The sequence below is a fragment of the Sander lucioperca genome, chromosome 6 (assembly GCF_008315115.2).
Source record: "Sander lucioperca isolate FBNREF2018 chromosome 6, SLUC_FBN_1.2, whole genome shotgun sequence".
In the NCBI taxonomy this organism is placed as follows: Eukaryota; Metazoa; Chordata; class Actinopteri; order Perciformes; family Percidae; genus Sander; species Sander lucioperca.
Window position 1 is genome coordinate 40,277,752 of NC_050178.1, and position 23,241 is coordinate 40,300,992.

Sequence of the window (23,241 nt, forward strand, 5' to 3'; positions counted from 1 at the left end):
GAGTTTCTGTTTCTGTAAGCACTTTTTATTTTACTATATCGCATATGTCTTTACATACATTTTTTTTCTACTACTATGGGCTCACAGTTAACATAGAAACAATCAGACGTAAATTTAAATGCCCTCTGTAAATAGACGGTATTCCATGGCTATGCTGCCCTGCTGGTAGGGGCAGTTTTTTACAACTTGACCTACTTTCACTTAACTACAGTGCAGTAAAGTCCGTCAGATGTCCGTGATCTGCGTAACGACAGTACAGTGGGACGTTTGCCTTCAACAGAGCGACAGTAATAACCTAATATACCATCATTACTGAGATTAAACTACATTTTCGGTTATGTTTGCACTGAATAACTTATTCAATAAACAGAAACATAACTCTTAGTTGCAGCGCACATGAACAGATGCACAATATTAGCTCACACATAAAATAGCACCCTCATGAATTAGCCGGACTGTACGGTAATTTCTCTACTGTGCGACAGTAAGTCACGTGGTTATGACACAATCGTTAGCCTATTTTTACAAAAACGACTGCTACGGAGCCATAACGTGAGGTACAAGGTAATGGAGCCTTTTATACATTGTCGTGTTTCTTTAGAAATAAACAATGGACAAATAGAGTCTTTAAATGCTTCAGATGTAAAGTTATTCGCTGTCAAAGTGGCGCCAAAATGAATAGCAGTCAATGGAATGCTAACGAGAGTGATGGCTTGGTAGCATCAAAATGGCGCCATAGGAGCTACGCGTTCTGAGGAGAAGCTGACCCCCTTGATGAGAGCTCTACACATAGCTGCAGCAACTCCATGTTACCAGCACCGATTTGGCTCGTTTTTTTTTCTATGGAGAGTACTCGCATATTTATAGCAATCAAGATTAATGTAAAAATTGGCTGGAGTTCTCCTTTAAGTCATCATTTGATACACATAGTCAGTGTTACTTAATATTACACTACTATAGTTAGAAATAGTAAGAAGTAGACAATATTGGCTATATCAGATATCAATGAAGGCAAATTATGGTTCAATTATGTCTGTCTGTATATCTATCTATCTATCTATCTAATTCCCATTTGAATAGTTTGGACGGAAATCCGTTTGTAACAAGATTATTTGGGAATTTTGTGTCTTAAGCAGGACTAAGCAGGACACCTCTGCTAACCTAACCATCTAATCCTGTCGGAGGTCTCTGAAGCACAGGTATAAAAGCTAAAGTCAGATGTGGGACACCAGTCACCCAAGGAGGTTGCAAGTGACAAGAAAGGTCTACTGCTAAGGTCTTCCTTCTACGATCAGAATGGCAGAAGAGTGGGGAAAACAGGCATTTGCTGCCAGGCGGTACAATGAAGATACAACACAGAGTGGTGGCTTTGCTTACACAAACAGCAATAATACCAGAGGTATTATCATTTTACTTTTTTAATAATTCATTGACCAGAGCAAATCATATTTTGTTGACTTTTAAAGCAACTATGTCTCTATGGCTGAATTTTATAAACTTACAATTATTGTATTTGGTTATTATTTAAATTTTTTGTTTATGGAGTGTGATAGTATGTGATTAAAAGACTTTCAACAGTACGTAAAACAACAGTACTAACAACTGACAGTATACATATGTGCTGTCTCTAAAATATATTGCTTTTAAGACCTTACGAAATAAGACAACATGGGCCACCACGTGATTCTAAATTGTGTGACTAAATATGAGATTGCTTTTTTCTTTCAGGTCCCTTTGAGGGTCCAAATTACCACATTGCTCCACGATGGGTTTACCACGTTGCAACACTGTGGATGTTAATGGTGGTTGTCGCATCACTCTTCACCAACGGTCTCGTCTTGGTGGCCACGGCAAAGTTCAAGAAACTCCGTCACCCTCTGAACTGGATCTTGGTAAATCTTGCATTTGCTGATATAATGGAGACAATTCTTGCCAGCACCATCAGTGTATGGAACCAGATTTTTGGTTACTTCGTTCTGGGACACCCAATGTGCATCTTTGAGGGCTACACTGTCGCATGTTGTGGTAAGTGGTCGCTGTTCTTTCTCTTTGATTGGAAGGTGTTTGGAAAGAGAGTTTTCTTGGTGTTGCATATGTTATCAGACTAAAAGTTAAATACCTTTACTTAGTATCCTTATTCTTTACACAGGCATTGCTGGTCTCTGGTCCCTCACTGTCATCTCCTTTGAGAGATGGATAATTGTGTGCAAACCTTTTGGAAACGTGAAGTTTGATGGCAAAATGGCCATAGCTGGAATAGTGTTCTGCTGGGTTTGGGCAGCGTTTTGGACTGCTCCCCCCGTCTTTGGATGGAGCAGGTAGCCTGCTGTATTTTTTTTTATCTTATAAAAAAATGATTTTGGAATTAATCAGTGGAACCGTACACTAAACATTTTCTTGCATCAGGTACTGGCCTCATGGACTGAAGACTTCCTGTGGACCTGATGTATTCAGTGGAAGTACAGACCCTGGAGTCCAGTCCTACATGATTACTCTTATGATTACATGTTGTTTCATTCCTCTGGGCATCATCATTTTTTGTTACCTTTTAGTATTTATGGCTATCCATTCAGTAAGTTATCTTACCAGCAGTTTTATACTCTATATACAGTAGATCACAGCCTGGCAGTATCTCACACTCTGTTGATTTGTGGATCACAGGTTGCTATGCAGCAGAAGGAATCAGAGTCAACCCAGAAAGCTGAGAGAGAAGTATCCAGAATGGTCGTTGTCATGATTGGCGCATATTGTTTCTGCTGGGGACCTTACACTACTTTTGCCTGCTATGCCGCGGCTAACCCTGGCTATTCCTTCCATCCTCTGGCTGCTTCCATGCCTGCATACTTTGCAAAAAGCGCCACCATCTGGAACCCAGTTATATATGTCTTCATGAACCGGCAGGTGGGTACAACAATAGCATTGCCACATTGATCAACTTGTCTGAATCGGATTTGTTTGGTTTAAATTTGTAACATACTGTTTTATTTTTTCCTTATCAGTTCCGTTCATGTATCATGCAACTCTTTGGCAAACAAGTGGATGATGGCTCTGAGGTATCCTCATCAAAGACAGAGGTCTCCTCCGTGGCTCCTGCGTAAAGCTGTTGATGTTCTTTCTTTTGGAGAAAACAACAACAGAGAACCGAGAGAGAATTATGATTTGTACAGTAAATATGTATTGTTTAATTATTTATTTTTAGTAAATATAGCTTTCTTGCAAATGACAAAAACAACAAAAACAATAAAAAGCAAACGAATCATTATATAAGACTGGTCTATTTTTCAGATGAACATAAAAATATCAACCATAGTGAAAGTTTTCCTTTTGGTGACTTTTAATAACTACCAGTGCAGAGATTGTTCATTACTGTTAGAACCTTGAACATTTCCCTTATAACCGGTGCTGATGTTACTGTTTAGTAAGAGACCATACTAACTTTGAAAGGTATGGTTATGGAGCAACTCCAGATTGTGCATCTTAGAAATTCTCTAGTAGACATTATTGTATAATGTATGATGTACAGTTGCAAAAGCTATTTGATTGAATTAGGGATTAATTCTGAGAGTCCACAGAGTTTCTGTTTCTGTAAGCACTTTTTATTTTACTATATCGCATATGTCTTTACATAAATATTTTTTTTTCTACTACTATGGGCTCACAGTTAACAGAAACGATCAGACGTGAATTTAAATGCCCTCTGTAAATAGACAGTATTACATGGCTATGCTGCCCTGCTGGTAGGGGCAGTTTTTTACAACTTGACCTACTTTCACTTAACTACAGTGCAGTAAAGTCAGTCAGATGTCCGTGATCTGCGTAACGACAGTACAGTGGGACGTTTGCCTTCAACAGAGCGACAGTAATAACCTAATATACCATTATTACTGAGATTAAACTACATTATCGGTTATGTTTGCACTGAATAACTTATTCAATAAACAGAAACATAACTCTTAGTTGCAGCGCACATGAACAGATGCACAATATTAGCTCACACATAAAATAGCCCCCTCGTGAATTAGCCTACTGTTGTTACAGACCCGGCTCCAGACACAAATTCACGGACGGGCATGCCATTATTTTTGGGGGGGCACAAATTAAATAAATCTCATCATGTAACATTATGTTAATTATCTTGCAAATGAGCATTGAATGAATGCATACAGGTCTACACGTTTAACAGATTTTATTTGGTATTGAAACAGCATAACAGCAGAGTGACTTAATTTTCACTGCGCAGTATGTACACTAAACATACAACTATTGCACACAACCCTTGCTTTGGGTTACAGTGTCGGCTAGCAGCACCGTGGCTAATGCTAGCTTTGGCAGTGACAACTTCAGAACTAACGTTACTCCCTGTACTTTTGCCGTCTTTGTCAATTTCTTCCACCAACCTTGGAGCTCGTTGATTAACATTAAGGAAACGCCATATATCCATAGCCTAAATTATCTCTTTAGTTTACATTAAGCTACCTATTCTCTCATACAAATTCCCGATAGCTTCCTGACATGCAGGCTGCATGTCAATTTCCATTTGAACCGCATCAGTTTTGACAAACCAATCAAGCTTGTCAGTTAAAAAAGGGCTCGTCCGTCCAGGGCGGGCACAGCAGACTCTGGGGGCGGGCCCGGCCCCCTAAAGCCCGCCCATAACGCCGGGACTGTGTTGTTAACGTACATTCAGAAATCCTGCATAACATCGTCCCGTACCTACAGGACATCAGACTTACTTCTTGATGCACGCAAACAGTAGTGTCGACAAACTTAGTCCAATGACGGAGAAAGGAAAGTGTGATAGCCTTCCACGTTAACGCTTTTTCTCTCGCTCGAGACTGCTGTGTCCAACGTTACTAGCAGTATAGAGCGAGCTACAACTGACAGGGAGAGAGAGAGAGAGAGAGAGAATGTATCACTACAGCCAATCCAGTCTGCTCAAAGCGATGGTCTTTTCCACAAATAGGTTGCACGTAAGGGGGAAAGAAGTAGCTTCCACTTAAGGGGCCCTATCTTGCAACCTGCGCAGCACAGCGCAAAGCCCGACGCAAGTGACTTTGCTAGTTTAAGACCGACGTACTTGTCAATTTCCCGTCCAGCGCCCGCGACTAGGATATCAGTGTGTCTGACAGGGTGGGGGAGCGTGGCATCACGATGGTGGCTCTCCACTGTGATGTCGGCCAGCGATCACGATGGACGATGATATCGGCACAACCCTAATGAACGCAGAACACTAGGCAACTCATATCATAGAATGCACACATATTGTCTGCAAGGAATGTGTCTGACCAATCACGGTGGGTGTGGGCCGCCTGGGCCAAAAATGCCAGGGCCGATTTTTTGTCCCAGTCCAGACCTGGTCCTACCACAAGGCTCCAGACCAGAGAGTGAGGAAGAGCATGCGGAGCATCACTCAACAAATCAGACGGCTACATAATGAGGGTGGTGAGTGTTCATATAAAAGGGCTATGTCAGTAAAAGTGTGATAAGGAGAAAGATACATGCTGCAGACAATAGTATTCTTAATTTAAGAGAGAAAGAGAAATTACGGGAGAAAAATATTAAGAATCTACAGGCGGATGCCTCAAAATGTGCCAACATTTCTGACATGTTTGGGGCTGTAGTAGCTGCTTCAACATCAGCATTACCTGAAGTAGAGGAAGGAGGAGAGGTGGCTGGCTATACAGAGAAGCAGAAACAACATCATGACAGGGAAGAAGCCGTGGAGGAGGAGAGTGACCATGACAGGGCCATGGGAGCGAGTGAGGAAAAGATGGAAGAGAGAGTAACTGACGACGTGGTAAGTAGTAGGCAAATTAACAGGGACTCTCAGGAAGGGAGGGAGGTTGTGTGTGTGTGTGTGTGTGTGTGTGTGTGTGTGTGTGTGTGTGTGTGTGTGTGTGTGTGTGTGTGTGTGTGTATGTGTGTGTGTGCGTGCGCTAAGTGCGCCTCACGTCATAACGACAACAAGCAGTTTGGCTGTAACATTAAAGTTGGTGGCTGTCAGGTAGCTGAACTAACTGCAGTTGGCCTGTTGGGTAGCTGAAAAGTCTGTGTGATCTATAAATAAAAATCAGTGTTGATACAAGCATCAGTGTTCCTTGAATTGCTTAATTAGCTAATGTTATTCAGTAGCATTGCAAAGCCAAAGTTGCTTTGTGGAATGCCAGTACGATTTTAACTAGTTTAACTATTGTAGTGTTTAGTTAGCCTATTATGTCCTTGTTTCACATGACTGTTGACTGTTGATCAGTGGAGTAAGCATTAATGCTAATACTGCAACTCATTCCTGATCCTATACTGCCACCTAGTGGGGAATGCAATAACATGAATAATACTGCAATAACATGAATAATACTGAATGAAGTACTGAAGGGGAAGATTATGATAACAACTCATGACTAATTATTCCTCTGTTCTTCTCTCTCAGGTACTGTTGTTTCCATTTTTTTAATTTCATTGTAAGTTTACAATATATTCAGCTCTCCTCAAATTTTCTAGAAAATATGGTTACCAACTGAATCTATAATTTATTATTATTACTTATCCTTCCTAACTTATGCTAAGATGTCCAGCATGTTCAGAGGGCCATGCAGCCTGTTCTACTAGGCTCATGTATACAATGTATACAGCTGTCTCTCTACATTACCCAGACATTTAAGCTAAATTAATTATACCTTAACTTATATTTCTCTGTGTTTCTCACTCTTTTAAAGGTTACCTTGTTAGAGTAAATTTTTCTTGTTCATTGATGTGGGCCAAGGCAACATTTTGACTGACTTTACTGACAATACATACTTGTATACTTATATTTTATTAAATAATTTGAAATTATACTTTAAACTCTTCGATTTTGGCAATTACTTGCACTTGAGTATGGACATTGTGTACTCAATGGCCTCCAGGTCGTCAATCAAAAGTGAGTGAGTACACTGCTTCTCTTGTATTGGTGCTCTTTTCCAGAGCATATACTACTCTCAGCTTTATTGTAGCTTTTGGAAAGGGTTATGGTTATGGTTATTGTATTTAGCAGACACTTTTGTCCAAAGTGACAAAATATGAATCTTACAATAGATAAAATGAACAGTAAACAGTTTTTAAAAGTTGCCAAGCCAATATTAAGCAAAATAGTAATAATAACAATAATGGCAATACAATATAAAATATCAATAATACAAATAAATAAACAAATACCATAAATATACAACTCATAACTCTAAGAATGAATGAATTATTTAAGTGTAAGATCAACAGATAAGAAGGCAGAGTATGCTCTTTTCCGGCTTAAAACGAATTTCTATGAGAATGGGGAAAAAACGGGAAGATTATTGGCAAGACAACTTAAAAAAATAGATAACCAGAATGTAATTACTGCAATTAAAAAGGATGATACATTGGTTACATCTTCCTCAGATATTAACATGGCTTTCAAAATGTTTTATCAAGACTTGTATACTTCTGAGAGCATGGTTAGTAAGAATCAGATGGATGCATTTTTGGATGCATTTTTTGAGAGAATGACAATACCAAAGATCTCACAAAACGATAAGGACAAATTGGAAACTCCTTTAACAGAGGTTGAAGTATATGAGGCCATTGGTGCAATGAAATCTGGAAAGTCACCTGGGATAGATGGCTTTCCAGCCGAATTTTACCAAAAATGTATAGACATATTCTGCCCATTTTTGACTGAAGTATTTCATGAAGCGTTTGAATATGGATCGCTTCCTGAAAGTTTCAATCAGGCAGTAATATCTCTAATTCCAAAAGGGGACAAAGATTTAACTGATCCAGCCAATTATAGACCAATAAGTTTAATAAATGTCAATTGTAAAATATTATCCAAAGTGCTAGCAACAAGGTTAGAGTTTGTACTGCCACAAATTATACATAAAGACCAGGTAGGTTTTATCAAGAACAGATCTGCGTCCGATAACATGAGAAGATTATTGCATCTCTTATGGATGAATAGAAACAATGTAAATCTTGTGTTAGCTATATCTCTGGATGCCCAGAAAGCTTTCGACAGGGTAGAGTGGAGTTTTTTGTTTACCGCCCTGGCGAAATTTGGTCTAAGTGAAAAATTTAACAGATGGATCGGAATCTTGTATTCGGGACCAAAGGCAGCTGTGTTTACAAATGGGGTACTCTCTCCTTTTTTTAATATTTCCAGATCAACCCGCCAAGGGTGCAGTTTAAGTCCACTGTTATTCACTATCTTTTTAGAGCCATTGGCTATTCAAATTAGAGAAAACTCAAGAATTAAGGGTGTATTTGCTGGGGGCAGGGAACACAAATTGTTTTTGTACGCAGATGACATTTTGGTATTAAGTCAAGACCCCACTAACTCTATCACAACCTTACTTGAAGTCATTGATAATTATTCGTTGTTCTCTAGGTACAAAATTAATTGGCATAAGTCTGAGGCGATGCCAGTTTCACAAGCTTGCACTCATAGTTTATTAACTGGTTTCAATTTTAGGTGGTTGGATAAAGGAATGAAATATCTTGGAATTGAATTGAACCCAAATATTGATGATATTATGGCTGACAATATGGGAAAAATGCTCAACAAAATTAAGACTAACTTGGATAAATGGAGTAAGTTAAATTTAACATTATGGGGGAAAGTAAACACAGTGAAAATGGTCATAGCCCCTCTTATCAATTATTATACTAGAATGTTACCTATGTGCATACCACGGCCAACACTAATAAGTTACAATAACATGATAAAACACTTTCTTTGGAATGGTGGTAAACCTCGTATTAACATTAATTGGCTCTGCCAGCCAAGGAAAGAGGGGGGGTTGGCCCTGCCCAATGTAGAACATTACAGTATTTCTTTTGAAATGTCTAGTCTGGTCAAGCATTGGGTGGGGGAAATCAACCTGGATTGGATTTTAATAGAACGAGAGCTTGCCTCTCCGTTTACACCAGTAGATATTTTATCACAAAAGTCAAATAAAGGGAATAAAATGCAAAACCCTATCTTGAAATTTTCTAAAATGGTATGGTTGGAGGTCCATAAAAAATACAAACTTGTTACATATGTGCAAAAATACGCCCCCTTGTGGCATAACCCAAAAATTAAAATTAATAAACAGACTATTTACTGGGTACAATGGCTAAGGAAAGGTATTAGAACTATAGGTGATCTATTGGAGGGAGACATATTTATGTCATATGATGATATCAAAAGGAAATTTAACTTGGAGGGTCGTGACCACTTTTGGAAGTATTTACAAATCAGAGATTGTCTGAAAGGAACGGTTAAGTTGTTAAATGGGAAAAATCCTATAGAGACCTTTCTGCTGCTACCTCTACCACTGTAAACTCAAAATGGTATAATATTTGCCCTTGGGTTAAAAACAATACAAGTAAAAGTCTGAAAGTAATATGGGAAAGAGTTTTAGGATGTACAATGGATGGGATTCAATTCTGTCAAACAGTGGGTTGCACATTAGAGAAGCTAGGGGTAAGTTCATTCAATACAAAATTCTTAATAGATATTATTATACCCCTTCTAGGCTTTATAAAATGGGTATTGGCAGAAACGATCTTTGTTGGAAATGTCAAATAGCTAAAGGTACTTTGATGCATGCCCTTTGGGAATGTCCGGTGATCTCTGTTTTTTGGAGCAGTGTTTTAAGTTACATGCAGGGTTGGTTATCCTGTAACTTGCCCAAATCACCTAGACTGTATTTACTCGGAGACAAAAGAGAAGTGCCAATGTTAAATAAACATACTTTTAGAGTGTTAAACACTGCGTTGGTAACATGTTCCCGACTCATTTTGAAATTTTGGAAGGACTCTCATGCCCCAACATTTAGAATGTGGAAAGAAAGAATGACTGAGAATGCTGCGTGCGAAAAGATGCTGGGAAGACTACATTGTACGAATGAATCCATGAAGGAACAATGGGACAATTTCTGCACCTACATGTCTACAATGTAATTTGAACATCAGCTGTTTACAGAGATTTACATTGAACCTCACTGTTGTGTTTTTTTTTCTTTGTTGTTTCTCTGTTATAAAATAAAAAACTCAATAAATATTTGAATTATAAAAAAAAAAGATCAACAGATAAGTCTTGAGACCCCTCTTGAAGGATCCAAAACTATCACATGCACGCAGAACACTAGGCAACTCATATCATAGAATGCACGCATATTTTAAGAGGACTGTGTGCAGGGAATGTGTCTGACCAATCACAGTGGGTGTGGGCCGCCTGGGTCAAAAATGCCAGGGCCGATTTTTTTGTCCCAGTCCAGCCCTGGTCCTACCACAAGGCTCCAGACCAGAGAGTGAGGAAGAGCATGCGGAGCATCACTCAACAAATCAGACGGCTACATAATGAGGGTGGTGAGTGTTCCTATAAAAGGGCCATGTCAGTAAAAGTGTGATAAGGAGAAAGATACATGCTGCGGACAATAGTATTCTTAATTTAAGGTACATAATAGAACTTATTCAAAATATAACTTTTCTTTTGGAGACAGTTCTTTGAAGTCTTTGCCTTTTTCCAGTTTAGAGCAATAGCCCCTCCAAATGTCTGTGCACGTCCCTGTACTGGGCTATTAGTAGTCTGCTATAATGCTTCAAACAACCAATTCGTTGTTTATGTTTAATGTTTAGCCTGTATAGGTCTGTTGTGCGTGCCTCTTTTAGACCAAACAGAATTGTTGTTTCTTGTTGATTACAGATATATTGTTGACGTCCCCTCATAGGCACATACTTTAGTTTTTCTAACGTGTTGTTGTGCAGTATTTGGAGAGCGAAAATAAATCGCACCTTGTGTTGATTTGTAGGCTTAAATTGTTCCCTACGAATGGGATACAGGGGCGGATGCCAGCTTTATGAACGCTTCGGGTTTTTATTATTTAAATCTCCTTTTTCTGTAATCATATGTCCTGATATTTCATTATTTTATTGTCATACATTTTTAATTTAACCAAATTGAGTAATTATTTTTGTTTATATTTATTTAGTTATTTTATGTTATATTTCTTTGACTGTAAATTAATTTCTAGTGACCTAGAGGTTTCCCACGGATTTCTGACCTCTCAGCACACGCTCTCTCTTTCCATGTGAAAGACATTTGATTTGTGATGTATTGTTTTCTATGTGTGCAAACCAATGAAATCAAATAAAAAATCGTCATTATGTTATAATAAGGCAATATGATCTCCATACTAAGCTCACTGGCTTCCTCGGTAAAATTTGCCACGCACCACCACTGCTTCTGAGATTGGTGTAGGCTACTTGGGGAAAAATTGCAAAGACACTCCCGCTCACTGTCTAACTTGCAAAGATAAATTGTAATAGCTGCTAATGTTTCGGTACTAGACCTTCATCAGGCAAAGTAGGGTAGACCGTGTACAGTTGAGACGTGTACAGTTGAGACACCTTAAATAACTTATGTGCACAGCAAGCACAAGTTGTGATTTTTGCTGTGCACATGTATTAGTGTCCTCTTTGATCGTGGGACATTTGAACAACAGACACATCTCCGATCCGAAGATATCGGCAAAAAAAAATGTTCTGAGGTAAGACGTTCACTTCACCATGCACTCTCCACAATGAATAGCTTATTATCCTTATGTGACTGTTAAACGTAACTGGTATCATCACAAACGTTATTCTGTGTCCTAAAAACTGGCATGGTATTGTGCCATGCAAAGTCATTGCAAAATCTAGAGAAATGTGCGAGGTGGCCAGCGGGGTGCAGTTGAGACACGCTGTCTCAACTGTCCCCGCTACACATGCCACCATTGTGAAAGTGACACCTGGGGACTGTTTCACAAAAGCAGAAATTATAAATCCAGGATAACGGATAAAGCGAGGCTTGACCTAGTAGTCTAATCTGTGCAGCCTGGCTTGGTGCGTTTCACGAAGGCCAAGCCAGGCTGAGGAGGAGCGACTAGGTCAAGCCAGGCTGAAGTATTTTGGATAGATGCACGTTCACGGCTTTCCTCAACAGACCGCAAGGGCGATAACAGATACTGTTGCTAAAATGGAGAATATGCATTGTTCATACTTCATACAGAGTGAGCAGCAGCTTCTTGTGGAAGTATGATAACGTGAAACACATTATTTGTAAAAAAGAAACACGGCCACTGTAATGAAACAGCAAGAGAAGGCGTGGCAGACGATCACGGACCGACTGAATGCGTAACTAGCCTAAATATATACATTAACTGACCACTGCTCTGAATTGAAACCATCGTAATCATACCATTCAAAGATTGGGCTACTAATCATTTGCACAAATGAACCATTTTACTCTTTGCCTTAAAAGTAAACAGAAGCTAATGTTACTCAGGAGATTTACCATGAAGATCCATTTTCTACAACGCTAGCATATGATGCATCAATATCTCTTTCACTCTGTTTCTCCCTCTCTCTCTCTCTCTCTCTCTCTCTCTCTCTCATGGGCTAAAATATAAATTCCTTAAGTCATATTTACTTAACTGCTCACTTTTAATGCAAAGTGTACAACTGTTCATTTTTGCAAATGACAAGTGACTCATTGAATGGTTTCAGTTAAGAGCAGTAGTTCGTAAAAGTATATTTTTAGACAATCATTCAGTCGGTCCGCTATTACCTGCCACGCTTTTTCTCACGTGTTTTTTTTTTTTTTATAGAGGACGAGTTTCCTTCTTTACGTATTATATGCTTTTCTCCCTCGTATATATGAGAATAGAAAAGAAAGATACTGAAGAAATTGGACTCTAAAATCTAGAAACTATAAAGATAATTAAGTTATACATTTCATGTACACTGTAAACATGAATGTAACAGAGTATATTTATCAGTTATTCCCCCCAGCAAAAGGTCAAAAAACATTGAGGTGTCCTCTCCCTGTTGTTACATGAATGCACAGTAGTCTACACTCTATAGTTATTGGTTCAGTGAACTAAGACTATAATTAAGGAGGATTGTACAATTAGGATATGTTCATAGAATTGTACAATCCTCCCAAATTATAGTCGTTAAAGAATAGAAAAAATGAATCAACTAAAATAATTTAAGGTGCATTGGGCCACTATAGAAACACACATGCACAGCACTTTATATATTGCCCTTAGTATTAGACTTAATTTAAAACACATATGGCAACTTTGTCAGCCTTTTCTAATTATCTCAACATTACTGCCGTAATATATTCATCAAACTTCTGGCTGGTAGCTGGTGCTAAATCCCATCTGTGCCTAGCTGTGACATTAGGTGCTTAGCAAAGTTATCTTATTGCACCTGTAGTATCTTTACTCGTTGATGCCCGGAACATGTCTGTTATTTTGTAGCATTTCGCTGCCTCCTCCTCCATTTTTTTACTTTTGAGTCTGACCTTCTCAGCGCCACCTTTCCCTTTTCTTTTTTGGCTTTCCATCATTAGACTCACACACTGTCTGTTAACGTTACCGATAGACTTCCAAACGTGACGAGGAAAAAAAGAGGTGTTCAATGGCTTTACGTTATAGGCTGACCAGGGCTATGCCATTTGGGGAGGGGCCGCTCACTGATCCCCCTATATTTCTGCACTTCGTTAGTGCTTTCTGATTAGCCTGTGTTTAAGTATTGAAATAAGAGGCTGCTGTGGGCCACCGTACAGGTTAAGCAGAGGCTAAGAACTTGCAATGTATAACTATTATCAGACTGGCCCTCGCGGCCTCAAAACACTACCGGCCCACCGGGAAAAGTCCAGACTCTCCCGATTGCCACTCCGCTACTGACTTTACACCAGTGTAATAATTTAATACACGTGCAGACCACCTGCTATTCAGACAGCGAGTGCATAAACCAGACTTTCACACCAGGTCATTTCAGGTGGTCATAGAGATTCCCGCTGGTAGTCTGGAGAAAATCTGAGTTCTGCTAGTAGTGAATTATTACCAACCACGAATAGTTCAGAACTAGCAGAATTCCAGACCTACCCATCGAAACATCACAGCATCCATGGAAATATATATCAAGATACAGAAAGCAAAACACTCTCCCCCAAGACATTAGTTATCAGCATTACTTCATAAACAATAATAGAAATTCAGTTATGCACTAATATTATTTAAGACATATTTGGAAATAAAGGAAAAAAGAAGAAAAGTTTACAGATTTCTTTAGTTTCAGGATCCATCCTCTTCTTGATGTGCAGTCCTTGTCCGACATGGAGTTCTTATCAAATCTGCGAGCCAGGTATATGAGCAAGAAGGAGAATTAAGAAAAACAGAATTAACAGATTAAAATAAACCAATACATTAGCATTTGTTAACCTATGCTCTGGGATGTACTATTGCTGGAGAGATTAAAGTGCTACGTGTGAAATCCCAGAATTAATTACTCTATGTTAATCTGTTTTGTGAAGGAACCTGATTTGTCCGTATAATCTGATTTGGTCTACTGGGAAATGAGAAATCTTCACCTAGTTCAATGCGGATCTGATTAGAGGTTCAACACTTAGAGGTGAGAAACTGATCAACAGCTGCTACCCTACAATGCCTTCTGCAAGACACATTGATATAGTGTCAATTTTATCAATAGCTATGGTTACTAGGTACAGAGGCTCTTGACCAGGCAATGAAGGGCATATCTGTTTTAAAACAACCTTAATAATGAATCATAAAGTGAATAGAAATACAGCAGATAAAAGATCCACAATTGAAGCAGGAACTTTAATTTTGAGTTGATTTTGGCGGCCCCTGGGTACAGGGAATGCTACTCAACATTCATACAGGTCGAGAACAAAACCTTTAGCGGTGGGCAGGGAGCCCGCACGCTAGAGCTTAGATCTGGCCCAAAAAATCAAGCCCGACCCAACCCGAGCCCGTGCACGTTGTGTCCCAGACCGGCCCGGCCCGACACATTAACTGGAATTATGAGCCCAAGCCTGATTTCAACCCGACACTTTTTTAATACGTGGGCCGTTATAACTGACGTTCTCAACTACAATTCAGAGTTGTTTGAACTCAACGCATTTGTCTGTGAGGGCTTGCTTCGCCCTCATGCTTGGAGAAGTAACAAAAGAGGACGTTGAAGGCTGACTATCATCTATTCTGCCACGGCGAGCCTGCTTCATGTGTCTGTTCATCATCCAAGTCCCAGTTTTATTTGCTGTCATAGGCTGTCACCGTCGGTAAGCGGGCTCAGAACTGCTGGCGGCCGGCAGGGTGTCAGCCTGGCGAACGGGGCCGAGGCACGCCTCGCAGCTTGGGTGGAGATCTGGCAGTATAACTGTGGACATAATAGAGGCCCGTGCAGGGCACAAGGGCGCAAAAGAAATCTTCATGAGGGATAAACCCAAAAGCAAGAGCTCTTAGAGGGCGAAGCCTATACGAAATAGAACTTGCACACACTGACCCTAACCCTTGTCACAGCGTAGTAAAGCATATTGCTATCGTCAGATGAGTAACAATAACTTTGTTCGGCTCGTTTTCTCCAACCTGTGTGGCATGGGGGCATAGCGGAGTTAGCAAGCTAGCTAACTCACCAGCTGCTGGTTGGCTTGCTGATTCCATTGTGCTTTCATTCTGCATTGGTTACAGAAAATGAGACAACAAGTAGGTCCGTGGTCCCTTGTGGAAAAATTTGCACTCATTCATTGTGTATCGGAAGTGACTAATTAGCTGCACAAAGCATGCCCTCTTCCTCCGTAGACAGGTATGTAATGTGATTTTGTTTTTATGAAATACATTGCAAGACGTGGTTTATACATTAATATATGAATTTGTTGTTGGCTAAAACAAAGCTAGCTAACTAGCATAAAACATAACATTTTATAATGGCCTTGCTGTTGGCTTATCTGGCCCCTGAATCCTGCCTCTAGGATAAAAACTCAATACTAAGAATCTGTGCATGCCTATCATGCTGTTTGGCGCCATCCTTTCGAAAGTGTTCTTCAAAAGTAGTTCCTCAGAAATCATGTTGTGATGCCCTATCCTCTTTTTCTCTTAACATGAGGCAACACAGTCTCACGGCAGTTTGTGAAATGGTCACGTAATTTAATCTATTTGATTCGTGTACACAAACATGTTTATCTCGTTTTTTTCATTATGGTCAGCACGTTTTTTATAATACCAACAATTGCATAGCTGTATACAGCAGGACGGGTTGGGTTTAGGAAAAGAAGAATGGGACGGTTGGCTTTAAGAAAACAATAACGGGACATGGGACAACAACGGCACAGTTGGGTTTAGTAAAAGAAGAAAGCGGCGGTTGGGTTTAGGAAACGTGACACGCGGGACACTATCAACGGGACGCGGGACAACAACGGCACGGTTGGGTTTTGGAAAAGAAGAACGGGACGGTTGGGTTTAGTAAAACAAGAAAGCGACATTTGGGTTTAGGAAACATGACACACGGGACACGATCCCCAGGCTCCTGGGTGAAAGTCCTGTGTTGCATCCACCGCCCTAACCAACCTCCTCGCTACTGTAGTCATTCTTAATGCTGTCATCTTCTCATTGAGAATCGTACCGTGATCACGATAGATGCTTCCCATTAAAATACATTAGTTTAAAAAACGTGCTGACCATCACGAAAAAAACAAGATAAACGTGTTTGTGTACATTAATCAAATTTAATTATGTGACCATTTCACGAACTGCCGTGAGACTGTGTTACATGAGGACTATGACGTGAGTTGTAGGGTCAAAGGAGAGTCTAAAAATGATATGTTCTTATGTCACCTCTCTTTATGGAGGGATTAGAGTTGTCTTACTGTCTTACAAACTGTAATTGCCGCTTTATGTGGATTACCACTTATCAAATTAAGCTGCTTTAAGACTTGGCAGACCTCATATGCCCAGGATACCCAGCTATACTGCCCTGCAAAGGCAAAAGGCCGTAACTTTGTTTTTGGTCGAAAATGAGTTAATGATATTTTTGGGACATTCAAGACATCCTTTATCATGTGGATAAGCATCTTGAGTCAATTTTGTTGATTACAGTAACTTCAAAATAGAGTTCAAAAGTCAAGTTTGAGCTCAAGATTTGTTATGTAGATGGGTCAAAGACGAATAACGATTTAAAATTTGAAAATAAATGAAAGTGTCAAAAAATGCCAACTCAAGCACTTTCTATTTTTATTAGAGTGTTCTATATACATCTCAACAACAGGAATTTAATTTAGAAATGCAATTTAATTTTTTTTTATCAATCATGTGATTTATTCCATGAAAAATGTCCTTCCTGGATAACGGGAATGGATTTAAAAAATATTTAAATGTCTACCTTTTTAACATATAAATGTTTAGGCATATCCATAGTTACAGCTAACCAAACACGCACTGTTCAAAAAAACTGAATTTTTAACACAATTAATATGATATATTTGGGTATTTATAATTAAATGGGCTCATCGTTTGCTTTTGGTCACACAATATTCCATGCCAAAAACAGAAAAATTATGAAAGATGTCTTAAAATGCTTTACAGTAAAGGTTATCAGGTTTTTGTTGTATACTCAACTGAGGAAAACATGGTTGTGTAATATACCATGAAAATCTGTGTTAAATTACTTGACTGTGTCATTGTTACTCGGGATGACATCCCGTTAGCCAGGAATGACATAATGCAAAAATGCCATAAAAGATTAAAGAAATAAATATTATTTTATTAATATAATCTAACATTATCAACATAATGCTTGAAAAGTGATAAATACTAATAAAAAAAACTATTTTCATTAACATGTCCAATCTGGATAACAGAGGACATGTCCTGGGTAACAGAAGATCTTTGTTATCCAGGAAGGACAAACTGTTATCCAGGAAGGACAAAAACATGATTTTCCCACCAAAACTCTGTCAAACATTGCATACTCAGCTAAAATATATCTTAGCCTTTAAAACATTAATGCTATATTTCACATGAAATAGGCATTTTTTAAATATCAAAACATCAAATATGTTTTATTAGCGTTATCCAGAAAGACACATGATTTTTGGACATAGTGCACCAGTGACCGAAAAAGCAAAATAAAAACTTTTTGAAGAGAGAATTACTAAACTCTCCAGATGTTTTGGGGTCCTCCCAAATCTTCTCTATGATGTAATATCATACTTCATGACTATGCAAATGCATTATGGGTAATATATGGAGTTTAAGGTCTGTTACCCAGGAAGGACATTAGGGAAATCCAAAAGTAAGGACAAAAGTATTTCTTGAGTAACATTTTAAATAAGGGTAGGATTGTTACTATATTTGTAGGTATCACTGCAAACATCGTCACAATTATGCCAAAGTAGATAATTAATGCTCTTATTATTATTTTTGACATTTTTGTCACATTTTTATACTTAGATTTTAAGCCTGGACGTTACCCATGAGGGACAGTTTGGTACTTCTCAGCTCAATAGCTCTTTGAATTTTATTTTTTTGCAATAAATACCTATACAAGTGAGTAAAGAGGGCAGAGTTGAGTAATTTAATGTAATTTTTAAAAATTCATATTTATCTTTTGCATTATGAATATGCTTTGGACACCATAATTGACATGCCACGTCTTTGACCCAGATACATTTAAAAAAATAAGTTGAATTGCACAGTTCTGTGGTGTTTGTCTTACGTAACTTCCCAAATTAATTTAATATCATGCAATGGATGTGTTTCATGATATTAAGTGTCCCAAAGTGGAATTATTCCTCTCCATCCAAAGTACAAGAAAAATTTGCTTTGAAGCTTAAGTCATCATTTGATACACATAGTCAGTGTTACTTAATATTACACTCCTATAGTTAGAAATAGTAAGAAGTAGACAATATTGGCTGTATCAGATATCAATGAAGGGAAATGATGGCTCTGTCTGTCTGTCTGTCTGTCTAGGGACCGTTCGGTATTCATGGAATGGACCACCGGAGAAAAATAGTTAGTTACAGTTTATAATGAGCTCTGAAGAACCACTGAGGTGTTGTAAACTCATTGAACACACTGACTGTCAAATAAAACTGCAGTTCATTTTTGACTTATAGTGAGTAAATCTACTGAAATGGCCACCATCTTGGTGGAGTGTGATGTGTAAGATGAGAAAGCAGAGGTTAAGTCATGTATCTCATGACTGTAAAAAAACAGTGGCTATCTGTACATCTTTGCCAAGCGCAAACCTGTACAGAAGGCATCAATACATTGTTGGTGAGGGTCATGCCTCTTTTCCCAATCATTTTGGAGGGTCATAGAAAAATGTATTGCTGGCGAAGGGAGGGTCAAGTCTGTTTTGACTAAAGATCCCAAAACTCCTCCGGTAGCCCCTCAAATAAAAAACGAACAGTCCTCTATCTGTCTATCTATCTATCTATCTATCTATCTATCTAATCTAATCCCATTTTAATGGAGTGGATGGAAATCCGTTTGTAACAAGATTATTTGGGCATTTTGTGTTTTAAGCAGGACTAAGCAGGACACCTCTGCTAACCTAACCACCTAATCCTATCAGAGGTCTCTGAAGCACAGGTATAAAAGCTAAAGTCAGATGTGGGTCACCAGTCACCCAAGGAGGTTGCAAGTGACAAGAAAGGTCTACTGCTAAGGTCTTCCTTCTACGATCAGAATGGCAGAAGAGTGGGGAAAACAGGCATTTGCTGCCAGGCGGTACAATGACGATACAACATCGAGTGGTGGCTTTGTTTACGTAAACGCTAATAATACCAAAGGTACACTATTATCATTTTACTTTTTTAATAATTCATTGACCAGAGCAAATTACAATCATATTTTGTTGACTTTTAAAGCAACTATGTCACTATGGCTGAATTTTATAAACGTACAGTTATTGTATTTGGTTATTATTATATCTAAATTGTGTGACTAAATATGAGATTGCTTTTTGTCTTTCAGGTCCCTTTGAGGGTCCAAATTACCACATTGCTCCACGATGGGTTTACCACGTTGCAACACTGTGGATGTTAATGGTGGTTGTCGCATCAATCTTCACCAACGGTCTCGTCTTGGTGGCCACAGCAAAGTTCAAGAAACTCCGTCACCCTCTGAACTGGATCTTGGTAAATCTTGCATTTGCTGATATAATGGAGACACTTCTTGCCAGCACCATCAGTGTATGCAACCAGTTTTTTGGTTACTTCATTCTGGGACACCCAATGTGCATCTTTGAGGGCTACACTGTCGCATGTTGTGGTAAGTGGTTGCTGTTCTTTCTCTTTGATTGGAAGGTGTTTGGAAAGAGAGTTTTCTTGGTGTTGCATATGTTATCAGACTAAAAGTTAAATACCTTTACTTAGTATCCTTATTCTTTACACAGGCATTGCTGGTCTCTGGTCCCTCACTGTCATCTCCTTTGAGAGATGGATAATTGTGTGCAAACCTTTTGGAAACGTGAAGTTTGATGGCAAAATGGCTGTAGCTGGAATAGTGTTCTGCTGGGTTTGGGCAGCGTTTTGGACTGCTCCCCCCGTCTTTGGATGGAGCAGGTAGCCTGCTGTTTTTTTTTTTTATCTTATAAAAAAAATGATTTTGGAATTAATCAGTGGAACCGTATACTTAAAATTTTCTTGTCATCAGGTACTGGCCTCATGGACTGAAGACTTCCTGTGGACCTGATGTATTCAGTGGAAATACAGACCCTGGAGTCCAGTCCTACATGATTACTCTTATGATTACATGTTGTTTCATTCCTCTGGGCATCATCATTCTTTGCTACCTTGCAGTATTTATGGCTATCCATTCAGTAAGTTATCTTACCAGCAGTTTTATACTCTATATACAGTAGATCACAGCCTGGCAGTATCTCACACTCTGTTGATTTGTGGATCACAGGTTGCTATGCAGCAGAAGGAATCAGAGTCAACCCAGAAAGCTGAGAGAGAAGTATCCAGAATGGTCGTTGTCATGATTGGCGCATATTGTTTCTGCTGGGGACCTTACACTACTTTTGTCTGCTATGGTGCGGCTAACCCTGGCTATGCCTTCCATCCTCTGGCTGCTTCCATGCCTGCATACTTTGCAAAAAGCGCCACCATCTGGAACCCAGTTATATATGTCTTCATGAACCGGCAGGTGGGTACAACAATAGCATTGCCACATTGATCAACTTGTCTGAATCGGATGTGTTTGCTTTAAATTTGTAACATACTGTTTTATTTTTTCCTTATCAGTTCCGTTCATGTATCATGCAACTGTTTGGCAAACAAGTGGATGATGGCTCTGAGGTATCCTCATCAAAGACAGAGGTCTCCTCCGTGGCTCCTGCGTAAAGCTGTTGATGTTCTTTCTTTTGGAAAAAACAACAACAGAGAACCGAGAGAGAATTATGATTTGTACAGTAAATATGTATTGTTTAATTATTTATTTTTTAGTAAATATAGCTTTCTTGCAAATGACAAAAACAACAAAAACAATAAAGCATACATAAAGCAAATGAATCATTATGACTGGTCTTTTTTCAGATGAACATAAAAATATCAACCATAGTGAAAGTTTTCCTTTTGGTGACTTTTAATAACTACCAGTGCAGATTGTTCATTACTGTAAGAACCTTGAACCTTTCCCTTATAACTGGTGCTGATGTTACTGTTTAGTAACATTAGTAAACCATACTAACATTTTAAAAACACTTGAACATTTTTGAAAGGTATGGTTATGGAGCAGCTCCAGATTGTGCATCTTAGAAATTCTCTAGTAGACATTATTGTATAACGTATCATGTGCAGTTGCAAAAGCTATTTGATTGAATTTTGAGAGTCCACAGAGTTTCTGAAAATCTACACCCTTTCTGAAAGATCACTTTTCAGTGACCTAAAATGCAGTTTACGTGTGGACGAAAGGTCAAAACGCAAAAGTCAAAACGGATAGAAAAAGCTGTTTAAAATAATAACTGTGCAGATGTAGACTTGGCCTCAAACTGCATGATTTTCACAACTGAAACCAAAATAAATTTAGTTAAAACGTAATTTAAGCTGAATGGATTTAATTGTTTCCACTGGTGTGCTTACTGATGGAAGCAGTGTACAATAGCCAAGAGCAACACAATGTGAACCTGTCAACATTATTGACTAGAGAACAGCAATACAGCCCTGCAACCAATGTACGGTTGTAAAGTTCTACCCAGCAGCAATACACCCACCAAGTGAAGGTGATCGGATGAATGGTTGTCGAAATAACACACACACACACACACACACACACACACACACACACACACAAAAGTTTTAGCTAACTAGAATTGCCCAATAATAGTAAGTAATACTGAGAAAATTCTAATTAAGCAATTCAATACCTGTAACAGAAACACCTTCCTCAGTATTGGAACCAACGGCTGTCTGTACGTTCATCATGGAAAGGGCATACAGATATAAATACAAGTCATACAATAAATATAACTTATCAGTTTTGAAACAACTATTGTGGACGATTTAAGGAGGATGCTGGGGATTAGTAGAGGCGATGATTAGGAACGGCAAGTCAATCTGTCACTAAAGTCTCAAGAATTTGACCTACTTTGTTCACAGCTCATCTTGATGAATAACATACAGTGGTGTGAAAAAGTGTTTTCTTATTTTTTTGCATGTTTGTCACACCTAAATGTGTCAGATCATCAAACAAATGTATAACAAACAAACAAAGATAACACAAGTAAACACAAAATGCAGTTATTAAATGTTTTTTATTATTAAGGGGGGGGAAAAAAACCTACTTGACCCTGTGTGAAAAAGCGTCTGTCCCCCCTGTGAAAACATAACATGGAACAGTGGTGAACCTTCCCATGAGTGGCCGGCCGACCAACATTACCCCAAGAGCGCAGCGATGACTCATCCAAGAGGTCACAAAAGACCCCACAACAACATCCAAAGAACTGCAGGCCTCACTTGCCTCAGTTAAGGTCAGTGTTCATGACTCCACCATAAGAAAGCGTCCCCTGAGCTAAAACGGCAGTTGTCGGGGCAAGTTTTAGAGTGCCTTTGTGCCTCTTAACCAGAGGTGGGTAGAGTAGCCAAAAATTGTACTCAAGTAAAAGTACTGTTACTTTAGAACAGGGGTCACCAACCTTTTTGAAACTGAGAGCTACTTCATGGGGACGGAGTCATACGAAGGGCTACCAGTTTGATACTCTCTTCTGAAATAACAAATTTGCTCAGTTTGCCTTTAGTTATATATGATTATTAATGATTAATGATAGTCATCTATGTGAAGACACTGATCACGTTAATGATTTCTCACAATAATTATCAACAATGACTTAACAAGGTGGGAAACAAATAATGTCAATATTCAATTTTCATTTTTAGAACAGGCCTGAGGG

The 23,241-nt window shown here is 38.8% G+C and overlaps 1 protein-coding gene and 2 long non-coding RNA genes across 5 annotated transcripts; 2 read left to right on the plus strand and 1 right to left on the minus strand.

Moving 5' to 3' along the window:
• The first annotated feature begins 1,125 nt into the window (after positions 1 to 1,125).
• On the plus strand, positions 1,126 to 21,243 carry LOC116036064 (red-sensitive opsin). 3 transcript variants are annotated; one of them, XM_036002513.1, is made up of 6 exons: positions 1,126 to 1,399; positions 1,729 to 2,025; positions 2,150 to 2,318; positions 2,407 to 2,572; positions 2,662 to 2,901; positions 3,000 to 3,123. In XM_036002513.1, the coding sequence occupies exons 1-6, from the start codon at positions 1,297 to 1,299 to the stop codon at positions 3,096 to 3,098; spliced, it is 1,074 nt and encodes a 357-aa protein (XP_035858406.1). In that variant the 5' UTR covers positions 1,126 to 1,296; the 3' UTR covers positions 3,099 to 3,123. The 3 variants fall into 3 exon arrangements, with proteins under 3 accessions (XP_035858406.1, XP_035858407.1, XP_031135373.1); XM_036002514.1 differs by lacking the exons at positions 1,729 to 2,025; positions 2,150 to 2,318; positions 2,407 to 2,572; positions 2,662 to 2,901; positions 3,000 to 3,123 and adding exons at positions 19,824 to 20,120; positions 20,245 to 20,413; positions 20,505 to 20,670; positions 20,760 to 20,999; positions 21,098 to 21,243 and having other exon boundaries at positions 1,210 to 1,399; XM_031279513.2 differs by lacking the exons at positions 1,126 to 1,399; positions 1,729 to 2,025; positions 2,150 to 2,318; ... (1 more) ...; positions 2,662 to 2,901; positions 3,000 to 3,123 and adding exons at positions 19,454 to 19,639; positions 19,824 to 20,120; positions 20,245 to 20,413; ... (1 more) ...; positions 20,760 to 20,999; positions 21,098 to 21,243.
• LOC118495339 lies at positions 2,955 to 14,683 on the minus strand. The gene is made up of 2 exons (XR_004897716.1): positions 14,107 to 14,683; positions 2,955 to 3,115 (listed from the first exon to the last, which is right to left on the minus strand). It is a non-coding gene; the product is annotated as an uncharacterized LOC118495339 (long non-coding RNA).
• Positions 21,244 to 21,809: 566 nt separating the features above from the next.
• On the plus strand, positions 21,810 to 22,850 carry LOC118495340. The gene is made up of 2 exons (XR_004897717.1): positions 21,810 to 21,980; positions 22,762 to 22,850. It is a non-coding gene; the product is annotated as an uncharacterized LOC118495340 (long non-coding RNA).
• The last annotated feature ends 391 nt before the right edge of the window (positions 22,851 to 23,241 follow it).

Bases quoted from the DNA above. Each gene is read 5' to 3' on its own strand.
- LOC116036064 (XM_036002513.1), top strand. From the start codon at position 1,297: ATGGCAGAAGAGTGGGGAAAACAGGCATTTGCTGCCAGGCGGTACAAT. The intron at 2,319-2,406 runs GTAGCCTGCTGT...TTCTTGCATCAG, and splicing joins CCCGTCTTTGGATGGAGCAG to GTACTGGCCTCATGGACTGA. The intron at 2,902-2,999 runs GTGGGTACAACA...TTTCCTTATCAG, and splicing joins ATGTCTTCATGAACCGGCAG to TTCCGTTCATGTATCATGCA.